General features: G+C 38.4%; 3 protein-coding genes across 3 annotated transcripts; 2 read left to right on the forward strand and 1 right to left on the reverse strand.

Annotated features, from left to right (window-relative positions):
* The first annotated feature begins 204 nt into the window (after positions 1-204).
* gja9a (gap junction protein alpha 9a) lies at positions 205-1,898 on the forward strand. Its single transcript, XM_038276428.1, has 2 exons — positions 205-380; positions 517-1,898. The coding sequence occupies exons 1-2, from the start codon at positions 328-330 to the stop codon at positions 1,541-1,543; spliced, it is 1,080 nt and encodes a 359-aa protein (XP_038132356.1). The 5' UTR covers positions 205-327; the 3' UTR covers positions 1,544-1,898.
* Positions 1,899-3,726: 1,828 nt separating this feature from the next.
* LOC119777519 (c-Myc-binding protein-like) lies at positions 3,727-7,892 on the reverse strand. Its single transcript, XM_038276424.1, has 5 exons — positions 7,737-7,892; positions 7,391-7,463; positions 4,830-4,878; positions 4,581-4,710; positions 3,727-4,090 (listed from the first exon to the last, which is right to left on the reverse strand). The coding sequence occupies exons 1-5, from the start codon at positions 7,749-7,751 to the stop codon at positions 4,043-4,045; spliced, it is 315 nt and encodes a 104-aa protein (XP_038132352.1). The 5' UTR covers positions 7,752-7,892; the 3' UTR covers positions 3,727-4,042.
* A 706-nt stretch (positions 7,893-8,598) lies between these two features.
* Positions 8,599-25,012, forward strand: rragca (Ras-related GTP binding Ca). The gene is made up of 7 exons (XM_038276354.1): positions 8,599-8,980; positions 12,786-12,989; positions 13,598-13,797; positions 18,313-18,427; positions 20,367-20,509; positions 20,624-20,772; positions 23,648-25,012. The coding sequence occupies exons 1-7, from the start codon at positions 8,798-8,800 to the stop codon at positions 23,800-23,802; spliced, it is 1,149 nt and encodes a 382-aa protein (XP_038132282.1). The 5' UTR covers positions 8,599-8,797; the 3' UTR covers positions 23,803-25,012.
* Positions 25,013-26,107: the final 1,095 nt, after the last annotated feature.

Below are 26,107 nucleotides of genomic sequence, written 5' to 3' on the forward strand. Positions count from 1 at the left end.
TATAAAATACTGTTAGTAGGAACAACCTAAAATACACATCAGTGATTTTGCATCCAGGTTCATATAGAAGTAGTGGTGAATGGATAGCTATATTTATATATAATACCCAACCACTGTACAGCTAGACCAATGTAAGGTCAAGACCTAAATGCATTAGTGAAGCTGGGAGTATTGAAGTTGATTGGTTGTGTGAACAGTGTCCTTTCACAGCTCTGCTGTGTTCGTGTCTTTCTTTACTGGAGCAAGTAACAGTTTTGTTAATGTTCAGGCGTTGTGAAGAACACTAAAGATTTTTTAAAACCTTTTTACCGGTTAATTTGGAGCTACATGACAAGGGAGGGTCTAAATCACCATCGGCAGGCCTTCCATGCTGCTCTAAGGTATAGAACACTGCTAAGCTGTTACTCTTATTGGGAAGTTTATTTTATTTTAAAAGACAAAAATTAACCAATGCATGACAACTCCCTCTACCATGCTTAACATATGTCTGCTCTCTTTTTGGGACTTTCTTTTTAGTCATAATGGCAGAGTGAAGATGGTAAACTTGAATATCCTTGGAGGAATTTTGGAGGAGATCAATATCCATTCCACTCCGGTGGGTAAAATCTGGCTCACTATCCTTTTCATCTGCCGCATGCTGGTTATCGGAGTGGCGGCAGAAGATGTTTGGATTGATGAACAGGCTGAGTTCATCTGCAACACTCATCAGCCTGGATGCAGGAATGTGTGTTATGACCTTGCTTTTCCAATCTCCCCAATCCGTTACTGGGTACTGCAGGTCATCTCTGTGTCTTCCCCTTCCCTGGTTTACATGGGCCATGCTCTATATAGGCTGCGGGCCCTGGAGAAGGTCCGACAGAAGAGGAAAGCTCTGCTGTGGAGAGAGCTGGAGGCTGCTGATGTGGAGCCAGCAGTAGCCAGGAAGAGAATAGAGATGGATATGAAACCATTTTATCAGGAACAGCTTGATAAATCTCCCCTGAGGGGGTCTCTAATGCGTACTTATGTGGCTCACATCATCATACGCTCTGTTGTTGAAGTGGCTTTCATGACAGGTCAGTACCTGCTTTATGGTTTTCATCTCCTCACACTCTTTAAATGTGAGCAGGATCCTTGTCCCAACACAGTAGACTGTTTTGTTTCCAGACCAACAGAAAAAAATGTCTACATGGTGTTCATGCAGAGCATTGCAGTTCTCTCTTTATTCCTAAGCATCATGGAGGTGATACATTTAACCTGCAAAAAGCTTAAAGTCTGTGCTCGAGTGAAACAAGACAAGGATGAACCGACTACGAATGAGAGCAGAAAACAATCTGTTAAGCAAATAAGCAATAAATCCCTGAATGTATCACCTGCCCTAGGACCTTGTGACTGTGAGCTTAAAGGTGATGCAAATATGCTCCAAAACATGAAACCCTCAATTCGTATCACTTTTGATGATCAATGGGCAACTCAAGAGGAAATCAGCGATTATAGTTACTCTGCTCAAACTGTGTCTCAACAAACAACAAACCAAAATTACTGGGAATCAACTCGATGCTAAATTAAAATTAGAAGCCAAACAAGAAAAAACAAAAAGATGACAGCAGCCCAAGACGGAGGTTAAGGCTTCTAAACTGCCAAAAGGATTATAATCATCTTAACTTTCTTTGCATAAGGAGGTGAAGGAATCAGCTATCCAATGAAAAATATGTCTAACTACAACTCCTGCAGATTTCAGGTCAGCATCAGTGTTCAATAAATGACCTTTACTCTTCAAACTGAGGCATCAAGATGCAGCTGGAGCCCGAGCTTGCAGATACAAACTTTTTAGTTCAGCTGTGAATTGTTGACACACTATCAAATATCATTTAAGAAACTGTATAAATGCATTTAGCCACATTTTAGGCAAGAAACAAATCAGGTGGGTATGAATTTATTGTGTTTTCAATTTCATCTGTGCTTACAGCAAATGGTGGAAAAAAGACGCTGAACTACATATAAATCTAAGTTCACTGCAATGTATTAAGATCATAAAATATTCAACAAGGAAACCTAGTGTATGTATATATATATATATATATACACTACTCAAAGAAAATAAAGGAAACCTTTGTAATCAGAGTATAGCATCAAGTTAATTAAACTTCTGGGATATTGATTTGGTCAGGAAAGTAGCAGAGGGGGTTGTTAATCAGTTTCAACTGCTTTGGTGTAAATGAAATTTTTTAACAGGTGCACTAGAGGGGCAACAACGAGGCAGCCATCAAAACAGGAATGGTTTTACAGGTGGAGGCCACTGACATTTTTTCTGACTCTTTTTCACCAGTTTATCATTTGGCTAGGGTCACTACTACTATGTCACTACTGTTAGCACGAGGTGCTACCTGTACCCTACAGAGGTTGCACAGGCAGTCCAACTGCTCTAGGATGGCACATCAATACGTGCCATTGCCATAAGGTTTGCTGTGTCTCCCAGCACAATCTCAAGAGCATGGAGGAGATTCCAGGAGAAAGGCAGTTACTCCAGGAGAGCTGGACAGGGCCGTAGAAGGTCTACAACCCATCAGCAGGACCGGTAGCTGCTACTTTGTGCAAGGAGAACTGCCAGAGCCCTACAAAATGACCTCCAGCAGGCCACTGGTGTGAATGTCTCTGACCAAACAATCAGAAACAGACTTCAGGAGGGTGGCCTGACGTCCTCTAGTGGGCCCTGTGCTCACCGCCCGGCACCGTGGAGCTCGATTGGCATTTGCCACAGAACACTGGAATTGGCAAGTCCGCCACTGGCGCCCTGTTCTTTTCACAGATGAGAACAGGTTCACCCTGAGCAAATGTGACAAACATGAAAGGGTCTGGAGAAGCTGTGGAGAACATTATGCTGCCTGTAACATTGTTCAGCATGACAGGTTTGGTGGTGGGTCAGTGGTGGTCTGTCTATCCATGGAAGGATGCATAAACCCCTACAGGCTAGACAACGGCACCCTGACTGCTATTGGGTATCGGGATGAATTTCTTGCATCCATTGTCAGACCCTATGCTGGTGCAGTGGGTCCTGGGTTCCTCCTGGTGCACGACAATGCCTCATGTGGCAAGAGTATGCAGGCAGTTCCTGGAGGATGAAGCAACTGATACCATTGATTGGCCCCGACGCTCGCCATGTTGCACCTCAGACTGTCCATGCCCTGGTCCAGATCTGGGAGGAGATACCCCAAGACGCCATCCGTCGTCTCATTAGGAGCATGCCCCGACGGTGTAAGGTGTGCAAACACGCACGTGGGGGCCATAAAAATTAGTGAATATCATTCTGAGTTGCTGCAATAAAATTTCAGCAAAATGGACTTACCTGCTGCATCATTCTTTCACTGTAATTTTTGGGGTGTCTTTGAGCCCTCTGTAAGTTGATCATTTTCCTTTCCATCAAATGATGTGGTATCCTTTTGTTCCTAACACTTCACCCAGTCCATATCAGTTTAAATAAACAGCATGATTTTCTGCCCCATTGATATCTGATAAGTTCAAAGTGTTCCTTTAATTTTTTGAGCAGTGTGTATACTGCTCAAAAGCTTCATTCAATCTTTGCAGAAAAGATGGCGAAAGGTAAATATTTAAATCACTGCTTCACGTATAAGGCCTATGGACAACCAGCTAATTTGTCCACTTCAACTCAAAAATGCTCAATGCATTAAAACAAACAACTCTCTTGTTTTGATATGAACAAGAAAAACTCATTTTATGTACCTGCAGTTTAGAAAAAAAAGTTTAATGTTGGGGAAACAACATGATTTCCCATTTTGAGAAGAAACATTTTCCTTCAAGTAGATCATAAAAAAAGTGCAGAATTTGAACCAAGTTACTTTACTAAAGAATAAACAGTCCAGAAAACTATATACAGACATATACAGAATAAGTTATATTATAAGAAAGAGACTTACAGATCAGCCACATAAAACAATTCAGCTTCACCTTTTACAGAGTTGTTCTATCTTTAAATCAACAGCAGCGTAAACAAATATGTTTATCAAAAAAAACAAAAAACAACAGACTGGTTTGTTCTTGATGTCTAGTTGGCAGCGCCTCCATCCTTTGAAGCCGGCTCATATTTCTGGAGCTAGAAATGAATCCAAATAAAACACATTAGCTTTGATTTTGACAGCTCGTGCAGATGTGTGCATGAGAGTCATTATTAGAAAATAAAATTCCCTCTTAAAGAGACAGACATCAAAATAGCACAAAGGCAACATCATGTAAACAACCCTGAAACTCCATCTTTATGTTAACTGGTCCATTACAAGGGGGAAGTTCTGAGTTTATTCTTCTTGACCGCAGCATTGTTAATGTCATGATCCATTTTCATTCACTTTTTAGTTCATGTTTTAAAAATAAGAAAATAAACTAAAAGCAATTTCTGATGGACAAAGAAAAATATTATCTGCACATAAATGCAAAGTATGGATGAAATGTATAATCTCATGTAAAATGTATAAGAATACAGTGCTCTCTTGTGGACTGTTCTGGTATTAAAAAAAATACTGCTCAGACACACAAACAGAAGCTCAGATCATTTTCTGAATGTTATTTGAATAAAGTAAAAAGAAGACCTTAGCTTTGAGGTCTTCGTTTTCGTCCTCCAAACGTGCACATCTCTGTCTGAGGTCGTTCACTTCCTGCTGCAGAGCCTCAGTGTCTGTTGACATCAGGCTAACAGCTCCAAGCTGCTGCTTTACAAATCTGAATGCAGCTGGTTAAAGAATGGGCAGTAAGAAAGTTCTCAGCAACTTTAGAAAACACGCTGGAGTAATAAATTAAACATGCTGGAGCAAGGTCAGAGGTGTATATAAGAAGGATACTCAAGAGCGTTGGCAGGCTTATCTTGTTGCTCATACAGAGTCACGAGAACTAAAAAAAAAAAAAAAAAAAGTAGAAAAAGAGGTTAGTTTGTGACCAATACATACAGAGAGGACTGCAGGAATCAAATCTTTACATTAGTAACGATCAAGGATTTTAAAATTATAAACTGCAAAAAAAAAACAAAAAACACTTTCACTGTAAATTTATTACTTTCTATTTAGGTGAAAGACTAAGAAAAAATTTGCTTGCTGAAATCCAGTATTTAGGAGCTTTGGCAAATATTACCCCACTCCCTCAGCAGAGACATGAAACAAAAAAAAAAAACAATTAATGACAGCAGAGGAAAGACGCAACAAATCAACCATTGAAAACTTTAGCTTTCCTTTTTTATCTTAAAGGAATAAATAAATGTAGACTAATGGTTGTAATAGCAAATCTGATTTAAGAGATTTTTTTAACAACTTAGACTACTTTATTGTCATTTTGTACACACAGTATATACAAAATGAAATTTGGTTTATACAGCTTTCAGACAGGGAATGAGCAGCAGCTTAGCTGTGAAAAGGAACATTTGCTTTTCATAAAGTGCAGCAGTTATCAAATAAATAAGGAAACTTTAAAAAATGGAATACATAAAAACAACAAAATAATTCCTATTACCAGATGATAACTCAATGCTTGAAACGAAGGGCCGGTTATAAGTATCATTGTATACCAACATTTTATACATTAAGCTGTTAAAAGTGTCTATATTTTCTGTCACACAGTTTATGAGATGTAAAGAAGTTAAAATAAATGTTGGAGCGTCCTGACTTTTATCCAGCTTTAAGGATCAGCTGGCTGAGGGAGGGCTACAACACATCACCCAAAAAACAAACAAAAAAACAAAAAGCTTGAAATGCTTTTAGTAACAAAAGGATAAAGTTTTAAACCCCCTAATCAAAACGGGTTTCAAAACTGCATTTGGTTGACAATAAGCAGCCGACTGTTCTGTAAAAGCAGTCGTTCCAAGTAATCACTGTTGTACCTGTGTTACTGTAAAAAAGAGCAAAATAGGGAAAAAAGGGGGGAATCTAATCAGTAATCTCAAAAAAATTAAAAAACAATCCACTGGACTTGGTTTCCGAGTTTCAAGACGTTTTGCTTCCCATCCAGGAAGCTTTTTCAATTCAAAATGTCAAGGAATAGCTTTGAGTTTTGGGTTTTATACAGTAGCCCAAGGCTTGTTTTGCTTTTAATAACATGCAAATTGGAGCAGACGAAGGGGTCCACCCCTTTGGAATGGCTTCTGTTGTTAGACTGCAATACCCAGTACCTGTCTAAGTGTCTGAAAGGCAGTTGTGTCAAAAGTACACACATTTGTTACTAAAGTAGAAGTATAGATACTGCAGTTTAAAAACACTCTGGTAAAAGTTGAAGTATCAACTTGACCTCTTTACTAAAGGAAAAGTGAAACAGTATGTGCTCCAAAAACTACTTAAAGTATAAAAGTATAAAGTAACCTTTAAAAAAACAGCCAGATGCCACTATATGAATTGAAAGCTCAATTTTTTTCTTTGAGATAGGGCCAAGGATGAGGGAGGTCTTGTTAGACTCCATCTCCATGTCCCCGATACGCTCTCACCTGTGTCCGACCTTTCAGACATTTCAACATCTTTTTCTGAATCCGACATTGTAGCATGGCATAGATAATTCACGTTTGCAGTTTGAAGAACACCTGCTTGATTCTGATGATTTCCTTTAGAAAACCAATGAGTTATATGACTCATCTAATTACACTAGTTTTCACTAGATGTGGATGGGGCCAATGATCTGCATTGGATGGCGCACATGACATGAAATAAATATGTATAAGCATTAAACAGAAGCCAAGAGTAACGAGTAACGTTTGTTTTTAAAATGTAAGGAATAGAAAGTACAGATACTTGTGTGATAATGTAATGAGTAGAAGTCTGAAGTAGGAAGAAAAATAAGTAATGGAGTAAAGTATAGATACCTAAAGAGTGTACTTAAGTACAGTAACAAAGTATTTGTACTAATTACTCGACACCTCTGCTGAAGGGTCGGTCATTTTTAATTGCTTGAATACTTTATTTTTATTTAGTTTCACAAACAATCTGTTAAAAATATTTTAAAAGCAGTAGGAATTACATACTTTTCTGGTTTAATTATGAAAATTATATTTTTCTAAGTTATTCACTGTGAAACACCTAAATTGTACAGAAAGACTGCTCTGGTTTGAATGAATATCTGCAAACACACCTGATTCCAATAATTGGGTTAATTGGGTGAAGTCAACCCCTCCTGCGGGGAGCTGTGGAGTGTTAAAAACTCAATTTCTCTTTGTAAGTTTGTAACAAGATTTACTGAAGTCAAATGTGTTGAATTTAAAAATAAAATGGCAAGTATTTATTTGCATCAAGCAAAAAAAAAAAAAAGATTTTGGATGAATTGAATGAACATTTTGCAATAATAAAAAGACTGCAGAAGGAAATATAAAAACCTTAACTTCAGAAACGTCAGGTTTTATAGAACTAAAAATAAAAATAAAGCTTCCTACCACTGGTGAGACTGTCAGTGACTCCAGTTTTCTCTAAATATCTTCTGAAACTCTCTCTCTTGGGGTCAGAAGCCTGAGGGAAGAAAACATTTACAAGAATTAAACTTTTCAAACCATAGTTCAACTTACTGCAATCGTTTCTTTAGATGCAGTAACCTTATGTATTTTATTTACCCATAGCTCTTAATAGCATTCTGTCAATTTTAAACTAGTATTTGGGAGTATAATTATTTTATCATGATTTCAATGGAGCCTCATTGCGTGCTAACGTCTGTGCTAGCTTTTATAACTTTTAACTGTGCTTTTATAACATCAACGAATAAAAAGGAATATTAAAGACACTTACTCTATATTGCGCCATTGTGATCTCGGCTATAAAGCTCACTGTTAATCTTTTATATCTGCTGTAATGCTTTATATTAGAGCGAATGAAAATGAGGTAAAGTAGCAGCGTGTCGGTAAAGTTAACTTTCGTTTTATGGGTTCATCTGGAGATAGGGCTGCGCTCAACTCAATGATGCCTTCCCGTGTCTCACGTAAATATCGGAACATTGCCGACATAATGCCAATTTGTCGAGAATTAAAATCTTCTCCAGTTATTTAAACGCAAGAAACCAAGTACATATAATTATATAAGTATTTTAACGTTGCATTAAGATTTACAGTTTCAGAGCATGTTTTAAAAGTTAAAACCAGAAAACCTAAATAAAATGTTCACACAAAATGTATTTTTATTAATGGGGTAAATAATCACAACAATAATAATTGAAATAGTTCAAATTAATTAAGTGTGTATTATTTTCTTTCTAATTTTAAACTATATATAAACTGGATTAAATGAGAAGTGTACTGATTCTAATATTTCCTACATGTTAGATAGACAACTAAACTGTTGGATTTACTGTTGTGTGTGATTGTCGCCATCTGTTGGTAAGCGCGTTAACAACCTCCAATAAATATTTACTTTTCCTGGCTAAAAAAATTAAAACAACGGAGCATCACGCGGCTCTGTTTGAAAAACAAAGTGTGTTTCAAATAGATTATCGCCGAAAAAACAACTATACCATGTGGATATACCGTTTAGTTCACAAAACAAGTCTGAGCACTAGTCAGGTGACAGTGAGAAACCTCAAAAGACTGACAGAAACTCTAGCCAATTGAAACTTGAGATTTATTCCATGTAGCCAATCAGAATCAAGGGGCGGGAGGATAAGCTTTTTTTCAGCTGAGAGGAAATCCTTAGGAAATGTGAGGCATCATCATGCAGTGTGATTTCAAGAGGCTAATACGGTATTGACAAACTGTTTTAGTAACGAGGCGATTTTATTGTGTTTGGTAACAAACATAGTAGGGGTTGGATACATTAAGAGCGGGACATAGAGCGTAAGCGGCCTTTGTTAGGTCAAAATGTCGATTCAGTACGAGGTGGAACAGCTGGCTGACAGCTACGGGGTTTCGGACTCGTTTCCCAAAGATTTCGGTTACGGTGAAGAGGAGCCCGACATCGAGGACAGCTCGGCCCCGTCGGACAGCAAACCAAGGATCCTGCTCATGGGTCTACGGCGAAGCGGTAAATCATCCATACAGAAGGTGGGGAGATATCTATGTTTTTAAAGTGTTAGCATTGCGAGGCTAGGGGCCGCTTTCATCTACTCCTCTCAGTTAAAATAGCTAGCAACTTTGTTTAGCATGATGCTAATGATAATTGTTATCAATCAACGTGTGCAGCTGCAAGGACTGTTATAACAAGCTGATAAGCAGTAAGCTGCGCTGGTAATTATTAACCAAGTGGACAGAGACGGTTGATAATATGGGGGAAAAAACATAATGTGATATGGCAAGGACACAGTAGCAAACTGACCACACCTTACCTTTAGTTTTTAATAAGTGCATCAAGATTAGAAGTTTGCAGACAGGAGGTGAAATGACTTTCCTTTCAGTATTATTCGCACCCAGTGACCAGTTTTACTTTTGTCATAATATAACCACGAACTACCCAGTATTTTATTTTTATTTAGAGTAATAGACTAATACAAACTCGCCTATAAAGATTACATGAAAATGAAAGTGTATTTATTTATTTATTTTTTTTACAGATACAAGTTTAATATGTGTGACATGCATATTTTTTCAGTATTACATGTTAACAAACCGTGAAAATAAGGGGTGACCTGAAACAACTTTTTCATTTCCATTATAGTACTGATATTTCAGCTTTGAGTACGGGGCAATACCGATATTGTAGCTTTGAGTATGAGGCGGTACCGATATTTCAGCTTTGATTATGGAGCAGTACCGATATTGCAGCTTTTAGGTTTGGGGCGGTACCGATATTGTAGCTTTGAATACGGGGCGGTACCGATATTGTAGCTTTGAATACGGGGCGGTACCGATATTGTAGCTTTGTTAATGGAGCAGTACCGATATTGCAGCTTTTGAGGTTTAGGGCTGTACCTATATTGTAGCTTAGAGTACGGGGCGGTACCGATATTTCAGCTTTGATTATGGAGCAGTACCGATATTGCAGCTTTGAGGTTTGGGCGGTTCGGATATTGCAGCTTTGAGTACCGGGCGGTACCGGTATTGTAGCTTTGAGTATGGGACAATACAGATATTTCAGCTTTGAGCACGGGGCAGTAGGGTTGTCACGATACTAAACTTTTCAACTCGATACCGATACTAAGGAAAATATTCGATACCCGATACCATTTTCGATACCACAAGGATAAAATTTCAACAGAAATATTTTGATTAATAATTAAAATACAATAAATAAATACAATAAACAATAAGAACAACATTTTGATGTTGTTTGCTGTGCACAGTATTTAGCAAGCCTGATAAAAAAAATTACAAAATTAAAATTAAGTTTTCCTTACTTGGCTATGCTTTGCACACATAACAATGACACTAGCCAAACCGGTTAAGAAACAAAAATAATTTTCAGCAGCTGCAACTGTTACAAAAAAAGTCTGAAACTGAAAAGTGCACAGAATTATTCAATCACAGTGTTCAGAAAGTGCATTTTCCTCTATTCTGCAGTTTAGATGAATGACTGTTTAGGTGCGACTGGTACTCGATACTTTTGAAAATGAGTATTGTATCCGGATACAACATTTCAGTATCGATACTTTTTTGAGTATTGATACTTTTGACAACCCTACGGGGCAGTACCGATATTGTAGCTTTGAGGTTTAGGGTGGTACCGATATTTCAGCTTTGATTATGGAGCAGTACCGATATTGTAGCTTTGAGTGCTGGGTGGTACCGATATTTCAGCTTTGAGTACGGGGCAAAACCGATATTGTAGCTTTGAGTATAGGGCAATACTGATATTGCCCTGATACGATATTAGTATTAATCATACATACTAATTAATTATTTTACTGTGTGGAATGATAGACAAGCTTTGATCAAGTGATTTTTCTCTGAGGAAAAATATGTTTTTATTTTAAGGTTTGGGAAAAATTGTCTAGATTTAGCTCTTGGCTAAGGCTAGATCAATCTAAGTCATACTTTAGACCTTGAAATTTGTAGTATTCCACCTGGATAGTAAACCTGGGCTCCAATCTGAAGTTTTGCAGCCATTACAGGTTTTCCTCCAGGACTGCAAATGTTTTAAGCTCTCTTCATCTTCCCAATAACTTTGAGCTTCCCTGTTCAAGTAAAGCATCACAACGAAGTTCTGTCACATCTATGCTTCACAAAGGGATAATTATTCTTAAAATGATTATTGTTATTCTGTAAGTTGATAAAAAGAATAGGTCAGCTGGATCATATCTGAGCAAACCAACATCTTCTGCTCATTGCATTGATCTTATTCTTCCAACAATGGCTTTCTGCTTGCTAATTCTAGTCTAGGCCAGTTTGAGTTTGTGCATTACATAAAAAAATAACACATGAAAAAGTGCAAGGCACAATAAACTTATTGGATAATCTCTTTGTGGACCAGTCTCTAGTCATTATTTTCAATGTTTCCTGTTTTCAGAATACAGAATCTGTATTTACTTCCTGTATGATATACAGGCAATTATGCCTACATGAGTCAGAGATTCAAAAATAAAAATGTTATTTTTTTTATCTTATATTTTAAATTTTTAACCCTAACCCTTCACAGCTGAAAGTTTTGCACAAAAAAAAAAACAGGAGTTTGTCACATTGTGATTTACTAAGTCCTATTTCAAACTGATGCTGTGGTTAAATAATAGATAGGAAGTTGTGTTTCCATCTGTGATATTTCATTATTTATGTCAAAATTCAATGTTAAGTAAGAGGGCAAAAAATAGAAGTAAAGAGTGGCACTTTTCTGTCCCAAGCTCTGTATGTTACAGTTCACACCACCTCCAGTCTGAGATTAATGTTCTCTTCTGTAAGCCTTTAGTTTGGAAAGCATGTGATACGGCTTTTTGCTGGCCTTTGATTTAAAATGGCAGCCGTGAAGCAAAAATAATAACCCATCAACCATTTTTTTTTTATTTTGCTTTCAAGCATTTATTTGATATTTTATTAACAGTTGACAGGTGCTGTTTTATAAACTGCCACTAAAGCTTGTAGATGAAAAATGCTGAGTGCAGCGGCATCGTGCGTCAGATGAGCATCGGCGAGTCTGCAGTTTTTTTGCCCTTTTCCCTTTTTGTTTGACATGTGACGCTCAAATGATAGGCTTGTGCTGGAATCAAGTCGTGTAAAGCAAATAGCTCAATGCTTAAAACTGTGCAAGTTTTACCTTTGCTGAAATCATTTAGGAGGTTCCTGTCAGAGTGTTAGAATAAACTGCTCAGTCATTCCATTGAGACAAAAGTCTGTCTTCTAAAGCAATCCAAAACTTGAGCGTTGTTAAGAAATGGCTGCTGGACAGTTCTTAAACATGGGAAAGGTAAAAATGTCTGTTTTTTTTTTTGTTAAAATTTAAAATTCTGTTATTTACCTTTGATGAAGGAGCATTAGGCAACCAAACAGCTGAGGAAAACCAATATTGAAACTTTGATCAGAACCCCATGATCTTTTAATCAGTACAGCAAGTCATGTATCAATACTCCCTCTTTGTTTCTGTTTGGAGATCTATTGAAGTTTGAACTCTCCTGTATTTATGGTATTTTTAACTCGGGGGAGGGGGGGTGTATCGTTGCTCTTTAAAAGTGCCAAAAAAGCCAAAAGGAGTCCATATATTTTCTGACTTAATAATTATCCGTAGCCATCCCTCTTATCTTGGCTGTATTTGACTAATTTGTTACTCTCTGTTTGGTTAAGTGTAACTCATCAAACTGTCAACAATAAATAGAAGTTATGCTTTTTTTTTTTTTTTTTTCCATAAGCATCAAGGATTCGATGAAAACAAGTGAAACAAGCTTCTTACATTCGTTCTGCTGAATCATAAACACAAGTCTCGTTTCAGGTGGTGTTTCACAAAATGTCCCCAAACGAGACATTGTTTTTGGAAAGCACCAACAAGATCTACAAGGATGACATCTCCAGCAGCTCCTTCGTTAACTTCCAGATCTGGGACTTCCCCGGCCAGGTGGACTTTCTAGACCCCACCTTTGACTATGAGAGGATCTTCAGGGGAACCGGAGCTCTGATATTTGTGATTGATGCTCAGGTGAAGATATTACATTTTTAGATTTATTTTCTTTAGGGAGGTTCAGAATTGAGCAAGCATTTCCTTTAAGAAATTTGACATAAAAAACCTGACTTATTGCTATACTTTCTTAGCTTTTTTCCAACTTAATAAGGATTAAAACCACCCTGTCTTCCTTGTTTTTAATGTATAATGGAAGCTTAATGCTGATAAATGGACTCTATGATGAACCTGCCATCCAAATGCTTTTAAGAACTGATCTCAGCTCCATAAAAGCAGCAGCTGAACTGATTGCAGAGTTTGTTTGCGGTTGAGATGCTGCCAGATGAATTGATTCTAGCCGTTTGTACTGGAGCAGCTCAGTTTTCCCCTTGCTGTTTAGAAAAGAATGTGCTTTGAAAAAAACTCAACTCACTGTAAAAGAAGGTGAATTATACCATTTAGAACGAGTTCTACTTTTACGACAGAACCTGCAAGTAGCAAACCCATAGAGTCATGCATGCCTGTTTGTTTTTAAGATGATGAAAAATATATTGAATTTAACATTTTAAAGCTGTTCTTATGCTTTGCTATGGCTGACATTCTATTTGTGCAAACCGACTTTTAAAACCACAAATCCTTTGCTTCAGGATGACTACATGGAGGCTCTGGGACGGCTCCATCTCACGGTGTCACGGGCCTACAGGGTCAATCCAGAGATCAATTTTGAGGTGTTCATCCATAAAGTTGACGGCCTTTCAGACGATCACAAGATTGAAACACAGAGAGATATTCATCAGAGAGCCAATGATGATCTGGCAGATGCAAGTTTAGAGAAGCTACATCTCAGGTAAATTTTCTTTGATTGCTGTTACTAGGGATTGATGTACTGTAACTTTCCTAACTTTCCTCATTATATTAGTTTAAGCTATATTTAAAATAATATATTTATTAGGTTTACAGTCATCAAATCAATTGTAATTAACCTTACTTTGGCTGGGAAACTCTTCAACTTGTGAAATCAGCTTTTGAAATAATCCTTAAAAATTGCACCAAAGCACTCTGTTGTGATTGCATTATTGCACACATTGATATTGCACCAGAGTTTGAAAGTCGGTATATCACAATAATTTCAGAGGCTTTTTTCTGGCCACAATAGACTTTATTGCTGCTATAGAGAGCTGGTTAAAAGAAGCATTTCAATATCAGACAAAGAGACAGTTTTTAGTTTTTATAGACAGTTTTTGAGTCTTTTCTCTTTTTTAAGGCACTGTAGAACATCAGCCCTTACCTTAAGTGTTAAACCTGCAGTCCCTAAGCCTTTGTTATTTGACTCTTTCTGGAGCTTAAAAATGTTTTTGCCAAATTTAGTACGCTGATTTGAATTTTGCTGTTTCTATCAAAGCAATAGGAATACTTCTTTATTTTCTCATTGATAGAAGCATGTTGGTAGCTTTTTCAGATGGTTTAGGCTACTTAAACTTGTTTGGCAGGTTCTCTCTGAATGCCTCCTTGATTCTACAGGACTGGCTGTAATGAAGTTAGGTTATGATTATTGTTGCAGGTAATAGTTTGTGTCAAAGGGAGTAATTACTTTTTCACATTTATTCTCCTAGCACCATTCCTATTCAAGGCCATCCAAAAAAGCTTTGCAGAAGCTAAGAGAAGGACGGGACAATATAAACAATGTAGGGCTGAACGATTTGGCCCAAAATCAAAATTGCGATTATTTTCAACCAATACTGCAATTTTATTGCAATGACCAACAATCATAATGGAAGCTTATATCGTTTGGCAGTTTTACTACTTCACTTTTGCAGATACTGGAGCTTTTCTCACCTTTTTGATGTTGTTCTAGCTTTGTATTGATTGTAACACAAAGGTGTACCTATGAGTAAATAATTTCTTAATTGATGATTCTAGCATCCTTAATCTGGTCAAACATCTAAAATTAACTGTTGCTAATAATAAGTTATTTGTAAACTTAACATCAAACCCAAAGCTAAGCATATCTGCCTTATTTGTAGTTATTATTCTGGAAGAACAGATATACCTAAGATCTTTAACTCAACACTTACAAAACTACAAAAACTGTCTTTGAGTCTTAAATAAAGATGTGTTATTTAAGGCTGTACTTTCCTTTTTTCTTTCTATTTATTTCTTAAATTTGTTGATAAAAGTTGGTCACAACACAGACAAGCAAACAACAAATACAAAATAAAGGAAAATATGACATACTGTAAAATGAATTCTGAAATAAAGTATTTAACACAAGAAAACTATTTGGGTGTCATTCTGAACAAATAAGGGGATGAAACTACTTCATGAATCAAAATGAGAGGAATAAAAACTTAAAAACCAATACCAAAACAAATAGGGAAGTATTAGAGAGATAGTAGAAACAAATCGTGTTACTGTTTTTTTTAGCATCAGTTCAAAGAAGAGCTGCAGCATTTTGGACAATTTTTAAACCCTTCAGGGAAGCTTGATTTAGACCAGCGTGCAAACCATTACAGTAATCTAAATTAAGGGTTATAAAAAGCATGAATGGCCTTCAGATGTTTTGAAAGATGAGGCTTGATCTTAAATTATATCTGTTGGTCAGGTAAAATCTGGATCCAATCACAGCATCACACTTAGGACAGCTGTCCAGTATTTACCTTCATTTCTCAATGGTTATTTTAGAGGTAGAGAAGAGAACCAGAACCATCAACTAAACATTTCCCAAAACAACAACTTGCTGCCATTTAATTTTATCCAGGTCTTGATTTCATTCAGGTTGTTCAGTACTTGGGAAATGCGATTACTGTTATTTGATTTAACTGACATGTAGGCCTTGATGTAACCAGCTGAACAATAAAAAGGGACATTGTGTTTCCTAAAAATAGATGCCAGTGTCAGCAGATAAAAGTCGAGCGGTAGGGGAAATAGTATGGACGTTTGAGGGACCCCAAAGCAGAGAGGAACCCCAGTACACAGATCTACACTCTATGCTATAAACATGTTCCACTTCGGATACCAGAATATAACCATTCACAGTATAAAGAACCACAGATAAATCTAAAGTTACTCGAAAAGGGCTGTGGTGTGATGTACAACCTGAGTAAATTTCCTTCAAACGGAGCCTGGATCTAAAAACTTTACCTGAAACCTTTGAAATGAATGAAAGTTTGCATGCAGACCTGTAGTCCGTTCAACAACACGCTGAAAGCAACTGAAACAAAGCTTGAAGACTGAGAACTGTTAGTCACAGTGAAAACACTCAGAACAACAGTTTCAAACGCTTCTTTGAACAGAGCTGGGATCTAGTCTAAAGGTGGTGCTGTGATGTATATGTGAAATTCCTCCATAGTCTTCTAATGAAGGGACACTGACCCACGTGTGAGATACTGCAGCAGGCTAACAGTAAAAAACTAACAAACAAAAAAAGGCTGTATGTTTGTCCAAAAGAATAGTTTTGATATTAGAACCTCGTGAAAAGAGAAATCTCTCAGCTGTGTGTGTTCTCCTTTTATCTTTGTCTTTTTAGGATCTAGATATGTGTCTCTACAAATTTTAAACTAATTAAGTCCATGAAGACTAATAGTAACACATCAAACCTTTTAATTTTATATTAGTCTGAATTTATTGTTTTGGCTTTAGAAATTAAAATAGGACAGAATGTATCTTTTATTTAAATGCCTTTGTGTTCAAGTTGATTTGGTAGCAGCTTTCAAAAAATAAAGGAACCTGTTGGCACAGCAGTATGTTTTCAGTTTGGTAAAATTGTCTATTTCTGTTAGACAGCCAGGGCCTTCCTGGAAATATGATGGAGCAAAAAAGATCTATCTTTTTGCAGAATCAGATTTGCAGCCCTGTCACTTCAGACAACTCTTTCTGGTTAAACAGGCTCTCGCTAATAGGATTTTCTTTTTTTTTTACGTACATACACTATATTGCCAAAAGTATTTGCTCACCTGCCTTGACTCACATATGAGCTTAAGTGACATCCCGTTCCTAATCCATAGGGTTCAATATGACGTCGGTCCACCCTTTGCAGCTAGAACAGCTTCAACTCTTCTGGGAAGGCTGTCCACAAGGTTTAGGAGTGTGTTTATGGGAATTTTTGACCATTCTTCCAGAAGCGCATTTGTGAGGTCGCACACTGATGTTGGACGAGAAGGCCTGGCTCTCAGTCTCCGCTCTAATTCATCCCAAAGGTGTTCTATCGGGTTGAGGTCAGGACTCTGTGCAGGCCAGTCAAGTTCATCCACACCAGACTCTGTCATCCATGTCTTTATGGACCTTGCTTTGTGCACTGGTGCACAGTCATGTTGGAAGAGGAAGGGGCCAGCTCCAAACTGTTCCCACAAAGTTGGGAGCATGGAATTGTCCAAAATGTCTTGGTATGCTGAAGCATTCAGAGTTCCTTTCACTGGAACTAAGGGGCCAAGCCCAGCTCCTGAAAAACAACCTCACACCATAATCCCCCCTCCACCAAACTTTACACTTGGCACAATGCAGTCAGACAAGTACCGTTCTCCTGGCAACCGCCAAACCCAGACCCGTCCATCAGATTGCCAGATGGAGAAGCGCGATTCGTCACTCCAGAGAATGCGTCTCCACTGCTCTAGAGTCCAGTGGCGGCGTGCTTTACACCACCGCATCCGACGCTTTGCATTGCACTTGGTGATGTATGGCTTGGATGCAGCTGCTCGACCATGGAAACCCATTCCATGAAGCTCTCTGCGCACTGTTCTTGAGCTAATCTGAAGGCCACATGAAGTTTGGAGGTCTGTAGTGATTGACTCTGCAGAAAGTTGGCGACCTCTTCGCACTATGCGCGTCAGCATCCGCTGACCCCGCTCCGTCAGTTTACGTGGCCTACCACTTCGTGGCTGAGTTGCTGTCGTTCCCAAACACTTCCATTTTCTTATAATACAGCTGACAGTTGACTGTGGAATATTTAGGAGCGAGGAAATTTCACGACTGGATTTGTTGCACAGGTGGCATCCTATCACAGTTCCACGCTGGAATTCACTGAGCTCCTGAGAGCGACCCATTCTTTCACAAATGTTTGTAAAAACAGTCTGCATGCCTAGGTGCTTGAATTTATACACCTGTGGCCATGAAAGTGATTGGAACACCTGATTCCAATAATTTGGATGGGTGAGCAAATACTTTTGGCAATATAGTGTATCTGTATCCAAGGCCCATTCATTGTGCAGATTTCTGCTGCTGGTAAAAATATTCAGTTTTTGGCAGTTTTATTTTTTTCTCCTATTAGCTAGAAATCAGATCATCCATCTGTTTTCTCGTGTAATCTTGTATTTTAACCGTTTTGGTGATCATTTTAAGAAAGTGTCTTTATTTCCCTCTCATTTAGCTTCTATTTGACAAGTATTTATGACCACTCCATCTTTGAGGCCTTCAGCAAAGTGGTGCAGAAGCTCATCCCCCAGCTCCCCACTTTGGAGAACCTTCTAAATATCTTCATTTCTGTAAGTAAAAAAACTCTGCAGCTTTCCTCTGTGTTCCTGGTTGGGATTTAAACGTGGTATTCTTTATGATTGAAGTCTCTGCTGAATGCCAGGATATGATTGTGTATGCTTTTTTTTTTGATTCTTCTGAAACAATGACCTAATGATGACATACAATTATAAAACTTTTAATTTGGTTTAGTTGATCAGAGAAGTAACTTCTCAAACTTCTTTTTATCACCTTAGCTAATCTCTAGGATCTCACATTAGCACACTATGAGTTCTGCAAAAGGTTAAGAATCTCAGCAAATCCAATTTAAGCTTGTTCCACATCAGAGAAAGGTAATCAGCTCTTAAAGGAATAGTACACCCAAAACATGATTAGCCTTCATTTTCTACTCACCCCCATGCTGAACAACACTCTGGAGTACTTTTTTGATATCTCAAATGCATCTGGAGATCTGGGAGGCTTCTTGCTGTCTGCTGACATTCAAATAATGGAGGTCTATGGTGCCCGAGGCAGAAAGGTCCATAAAAGTCCACAAAAAACGTGTCAATATTCCTCCATACTGCTCATCCAATGTATTCCAAGTGTCCTGAGTGGGTAGCGTCCATAATTTACTCGAAACGAAGTCATTTAGAATGTTTTTAGAGCATAAACAGTAGTGTATAGGATTTCCTGAAAGCTCGGGCCGGCGCGTTCATGACGCTACGGAAGCCGGCAGACCAAACCAGATGAAAGTGTGCATTCAGCGTCTGCTCTGCCAATAATGCAAGTGTAGAAGAAGAAATGTGCTGTTTACCTGTGCAAAGAAAGAAACAACGAAAGAAAAATGTCTGAGGACTATAGTGTTGAGGAAGAGCATGAGTTCTTTGCCGAGCTGAATGCGCTGGTTTGGTCTGCCGGCTTCCGTAGCGTCGGGATACACTACTGTTTATGCTCTAAAAACATTCTAAATAACTTCGTTTCGAGTAAATTCTGGATGCTACCCACTCAGGACACTTGGAATACATTGGACGAGCAGTATGGAGGAATATTGAAACGTTTTTTGTTGACTTTTATGGACCTTTCTGTCTCGGGCACCATAGACCTCCATTATTTGAATGTCAGCAGACAGCAAGAAGCCTCCCAGATCTCCAGATGCATTTGAGATATCAAAAAAGTACTCCAGAGTGTTGTTCAGCATGGGGGTGAGTAGAAAATGAAGGCTAATCATGTTTTGGGTGTACTATTCCTTTAAGGATAAAACAGATCAACTTTGCTATACTTCATTCAGTCTTTCCGCTGTTTGCTTCAAGTTTGCATCTGTGTCGGTTTCCTGTAGCCTGAATTAACTTAAAACATGCTGCTACATGTGTTAGAGGACTGTTGTTTTTTGATTACGTTTTTAAAATCTTCGCTATATACTTTCAGCCTTCTTCACTCAGTAAGCAACAAACACTGACAAGATCATTGCTCTATGATTGATTGAAAAAAAATCAGCTGATTCCTGCTGATAGCTGATCTCTCTGTGCATGCTGACTAACATGTATAGAAAAACAATGTGAATAAGATTTTTTTTTTCTCCTGCTTGTGAGGAGGAACAGTGTTTCTTTATCATAGTCAGCTGATTGTAAAGATTTAGCTTATCTCCTACCAAAGCATTTGTCCCTGGAAAAACATATGACCTTCTTTATGTGACGGTAGAATTCAATGAGCTTCATCAGTAAAGCTTTTATAGTTTGTAAATTCCCAAATCTAATTTTGAAAACCTCTGTTGTGAAAACTTTCTATTTTCCTTGGTCCTTTGTTTTTAAAACCGATAGACTACTTGAAGAATACATGTATTTTATGTAGGATAATTTGCTATAGATCCTTTAGTTAACATTATTTGGCACTTTCCACTGCTAGTGATGCCATTCTGCTGCTTTGGGTCTCATTTTTAAACCATTCATTGTTTTTCCTATTTGCTCCTTCCAGAATTCAGGGATTGAAAAAGCCTTTCTGTTTGACGTGGTCAGTAAGATCTACATCGCCACAGACAGCTCGCCTGTAGATATGCAGTCCTATGAACTGTGCTGTGATATGATCGATGTGGTGATTGATGTCTCCTGTATATATGGGTGAGTATGTTTCCCTTGCATTGAAGACATTAAGATACATAGTAGAGTGAATCCATATTTTGTGTACTTAAGCTCAGCTCAGTAATTTACGTGACTGTTTTTGTCTTATGATAGTTTGAGGGAAGATGGCAGTGGCAGCGCCTATGACAAGGAGTCCATGGCAATCATCAAGCTCAACAACACCACTGTGCTGTACCTCAAAGAGGTCACAAAGTTCCTCGCTCTGGTCTGCATCCTGAGAGAGGAGAGCTTTGAGCGTAAAGGTAAACAGGCAGCAGACAGATTTCAAAACCAAAGCACTTCCACATATTAATAAGGTTCAAGAGAGCATGGCCGCTGAAAAGGGGGACAACCGGATCAGTTGTAGCGGGCCAAAGGTAAAGGAGGGGCCCCTGAACCAGGCCCCTCCATATATGGCCAGGAAGATTTTATTTTATTTTTGCAAAGAAATAGGACATGCAAACCTTTCCTATTATTACCTTCTTTTTATCCACTGCAGTACTGGGGAAGTACCCCACCTGCCATTCCTTGTAAATGGTTATGCCGCTGGCGCATCAGTAAAGTTTGTCAAGCTGCTCTGCTAAAATACACAAGGTTGCTGCACTGCAGCTGGAGACCACTAACAATATGATAAGGCATTAACTCCAATGGTAAATGGCATGTACTTATATAATACCTTTATTCAAGTCAGGAGACTTGACCAAAGCGCTTTACACTACATTCATTCACCCATTCACGCACACACTCACACACTGATGGTGGCAAGCTACATTGTAGCCAAAACTGCCCTGGGGCTTACTGACAGAAGCGGGGCTGCCGGGCCCTCTGACCACCATCAGTAGACGATGCAGGTTAAGTGTCTTGCCCAAGGACACAACGACACTGAAAGTCAGAGCCGGGGATTGAACCGTCAATCCTTCAATTTCAGGGCAAACTCTTACATCCAAAGCCACTGTCGCCCTATGGAGAGTAGGGGTGTAAATCACATCCATCATGGCGATTCGATTCAGTATCGATTTCCTGACCCAACGATTCGATTATTTTCGATACTTAAGAATACACCACGATTCGATTCGATTCGATTCGATTAATCGATTAATCGGTTAATTTTTTTTTATTATTATTATTTTTTTTTTTTTACACCTTACAGGCTAAACAAAGTTTCAAGTTTGAAATAAATCAATGAAAGCTGTAATATCATTATGCATTTTCTTTAGAAACAACAGCAAATAACAGAAGTAGAAAAGTTGCATCAAAAAATACTGCAAAAATACTGCACAATATCAGTGTAATGAGTTCAATGCAATACCTCGGCTCCAGAGAAACTGTCCAACATATTTTTTTTAGAATGTAATAAATATATTCAGGAAAGAGAGATGTTGTGTAGAGAGTTAGACAGGAATAAAAATAAACTAGATATAAGGGAATTGTTTCAAAGGTCATCTGGGGATGTAGTTTTTGGGGGTATTTTTAATTTTCTAAGAAGAACGGGTATTTTAGGGAGAATATAATAGTTTGTCTGGTCCATACTCCATTCTGGAAGGTGGTGGTAATGCACCTATAAGTTGTTTGCCAACCGCCATTAAAAAAAAGAAGAAGAAGAAGGCTCCAGAGTGTTGACGTCACCGCCCCTTGAGAGACGCTCCGCTGCACCTCTCCCAGATTGTAGCTGACCGCAAACAGTGCAGCAGACAGGAGGCCGGCTAGTTTTCTTTTTATGACCGAAATTGCGGAAAACAACTCGTGAAGTTTGACCCGCTAGAAGAGCGAGGTGCGCGAGAACGCTGGGAGCCTTTTTCCAGCTGAATCTCCGCTCTTTTTGCCCCATTGTCCCTCCGTCGTCGGACTAAACTCGCCCCCACTTCCTCATCGCCTCGGCCGTATCTAGACCCACAGCGTGTAGCTCAGACCACGCTTCAATACTGAGCATAATTTAAAAATATCTGTGTGAAGCTTGCTGCAACAAACTGCTGTAAGAGTATAACCAGGAAGCGCGGTAGGAGGGCAAAATAGGTTTAGCGGCACCGAAGCACGGGAGGAAGAATTACGCCCAGGAGCAAATGGATAAAAATAGACCGGAGGGAAAAAAAAAAAACATTAATCGATTATCTTGCGGACGTGTCGATGCATCGGATCGTCGGCTTTTGGATCGATGCATCGATACAAAACGATTATTATTTACACCCCTAATGGAGAGTTAGCAGTTATCCACTTCAATAATAGAAGTCTATATGCAAATTTCTTTAATATCAAAGGTTATTTGAATCAGTTTAAACAACCATTCAGTAAAATTGCTATATCCGAATCCTGGATTTAAAGGAGAAAGGGTTGGATTTTCAACTTGATGGGTATGAATTGATATACATGAATAGGTAAAATAAAAATGGAAAAGGAGTTGCTATATATTTGAAGAATAATATATAATATGTCCGTGGACTACAAAGGGGTTACATTAATTAAATTGAGAACTAATGTGGGCTGCTCAGTGGCGCAGTGGGTAGCACTGCTGCCTTTTGGGTTCGATTCCTGGCCCGGGGTCTTTCTGCATGGAGTTTGCGTGTTCTCCCTGAGCATGCATGGGTTCTCTCTGGGTACTCCGGCTTCCTCCAAAAGTCCAAAAACATGACTGTTAGGTTGATTGTCATTAGGTGTGAGTGTGTGCATGAATGGTTGTTAGTCCTGTGTGTCTCTGTGTTGCCCTGCGATGGACTGGCGACCTGTCCAGGGTGTACCCCGCCTCTTGACCATTGACTGCTGGAGATAGGCACCAGCACCCCTCGCTACCCCACTCAGGACAAGCGTGTAAGAAGATGGATGGATGTGGCAGATAGCAGATACAAAAACTATAAAAAAGTAACAAATATTCTAAGATCAAGCAGAAAAGAATATAAGAAAATATTGGATGAAAAGAGAGCAAATATCAAGGGGGCATGGGGCATTCTAAATAGTCTTTAAAAAGGTAATTGTAGTCATTTCTAAACCATTGATACACATTGATATCATTTATATCGTTGTGTAAAACTGGAAGCAAACACCATTTTATAAATTACAGGCCTATCTCTCTGTTGCCATAATACTCTAAAATATTTGAAAAACTATTTCCCCATATACTGAGAAGTGTTTTTTTCTTCTTCCCAGGATTAATAGACTACAACTTCCATTGTTTCCGGAAGGCCATCCACGAAGTATTTGAGGTTGGAGTTTCTGCTCAGCGTCCTTTAGGCTCACAGGCGGTGGGCTCACCCTGCAACAAGGCGGTGGCTTTGAACGGCACGCCGCGCAACACGGTGTAAACACTGCTGCAAGATAAATCAAGAATAAATAAAAACATGGAAAACGAAGGTTAAAGGAAGGAAAGATGGGGGTACGACACAGGGGCTCAGCAGCGCTCGAATCACGTCCCCTTGCTCCCTAAAACACTGATGGATGCCTTGTTGGAGGAATCAGCAGTGAAGCACAGACGGGGAGTTTGGGCATCTGTTTTTAGGTGAATGTTAACGCACTGTGTCGGCTGTGTGGAGGTTGAGAAACTGCACCTGGACAGCAACAGCTTCAGCATCTTTCCTCTAAATTTCCTAATGTGGCCATAGGCTGCGACACTGAGCTGCTGGTTCTTCTTACGTGGACAATGTGAAGAGGAAAGGGAAAAAAACACTGTCTGACCTCTGCTGGACAAACTGTGACGTCTCGATCCTGTGCAGTGATGACCCTGACCACTTCTGTGCTGAAAAAGACGGTGGATGAGAACTGCTAGACCTAACCCACACCGTTCAGAGATGGCCTTAGGTAGATGGAGCTTAGCGGCAGAGCAAGCTTCCTTCTACCACCACTCCCCACACATCACCTCACCCTAACCTAATGCTGCCCAAAACTCGCTTTTTGGTTTCACTTGTGAAGGGAAACGGGTGTTGTGAGCAGACTGAAAAGGGATTGCGCTGTCCATCCATCAATGTCATCTCTGTGTTTGAACATCAGTAAAAGGTTTTGATTTAGTCCCATTCTGGGCTTCCCACAGTGACAGATCGCAGAACGTTTACATCCTTCATCTCTAACAGCGGCTCAGCATAATTAAACATTTTTCAAATAGTTTAATAATCCTTTTTTTGTTATGCTCTTTTGAGAAATTTATACTTTTTATTTGGTTTTTTGATGCTTAGTATAATGAGTTTGGCTTTTGTTAAAAGCATTGCCAACAAAATGTTAGAAAGCAGACTATAAAAAAACTCCACCACAATTAAATCTGAAACAGATTTCCACATTATAAAATAAACTGGTTAACACTTGCATGTGTCTCAACCTGTAATTTCAAATGTGTCCAAATCTATTGATCTATATTTTTTGTTTAAAGCTGATCACAATGGTTCATCAGAACAAGTTCTCATTCCAAGCATGTGCTCATCTGTGTGTTAACTTGTATTGTTCTCAGCCATAACACTGCTCATTGTAATCAAAAGTGAAAATAAAAATGATCCAACAATAGAAAAACAATGTCTACATCTAAAAGGAGATTTAGGATTTTGACTTCGTCCTCATCCACTTATTCTTTCCTCTTTTTTGAACTGTTTAGATGTTTAACTCGGTATGGGTTTTTTGGATGATTTTATTTTCTTAAAGAAGTTAAATATTGTAGCTAAACAGAGAATGACTTAAATTAATCTTTATTTCTCCAATATATCATACCAAGAAAGTTGAAAGGTTGTAAATCAACCACAATTCATTAAACTTACCTAATTGTATTTTCTCATGGTTATTCATTTTCCATAGGTACAGCTTAGTAAAATAAAAAAAGAAATAAAAACATTTATCCCCTTACATATTTCTTCATGTTTATATATTTATGCCACATTCAGCCACCAGTTTCTGTATATTTAACACATTTTAGATCTGACTCATAACAATTTTTTTGCTAAAAATCAGTTTCAAATCAAACTGACCTAATCCTATGTGGAAAAGGATTGTACTGCCCTCAATGCATTTGTGATAAGACTTTTATATGACATTGAAGACTTTGTTCATTCTTTACAAATTGCTTTAATTTAGCAACAGCTGAGCATTTTCAAACATGAACTTTCAATTTAGGGAGATGACATTGTAGCAGGAAAAAAGTATTCAACTATTCACCCTTGTTAAATAAACGGAGATCGATGGATTTCACTTAGTCTCCACTTTATTAATCATATATCTTTGCAAAGAGAGAACAGTTCATCATGCAGCCCTTGTGGCACAGTATTCAGCCCTGTTCTGCCTGAGCAGCGTTTGTTCCCCCTTACAACAATGGAAAGAAGTCGGATTCAAAACAAATTGCAAACACTTTGGTTAACAGTAACATGTTATGAATGAACCTTGAGAAAGAATCTGGTTTGTTTTGGGAAGAAGCTATCTCTGGTCTACAAACATCACGCGGAAAATTGTTTGGCCTTGCGGGTGAAAGAGACTGAGTGAAAACTTATAGTGACTAAATAGGATAAATTAATATATGTACAGTAATAAGAGAAATCTAAATTTTCCGACAACAGTCATATATCTATTTTGGATTTGAATTCATATTTTGATTAGGCCACTGGAAACCATTTATTTGAATTTTTCTGAGCAATTCAG

Source organism: Cyprinodon tularosa, unplaced genomic scaffold (genome assembly GCF_016077235.1).
Source record: "Cyprinodon tularosa strain WSP-4 unplaced genomic scaffold, ASM1607723v1 ctg124, whole genome shotgun sequence".
Taxonomy (NCBI): domain Eukaryota; kingdom Metazoa; phylum Chordata; class Actinopteri; order Cyprinodontiformes; family Cyprinodontidae; genus Cyprinodon; species Cyprinodon tularosa.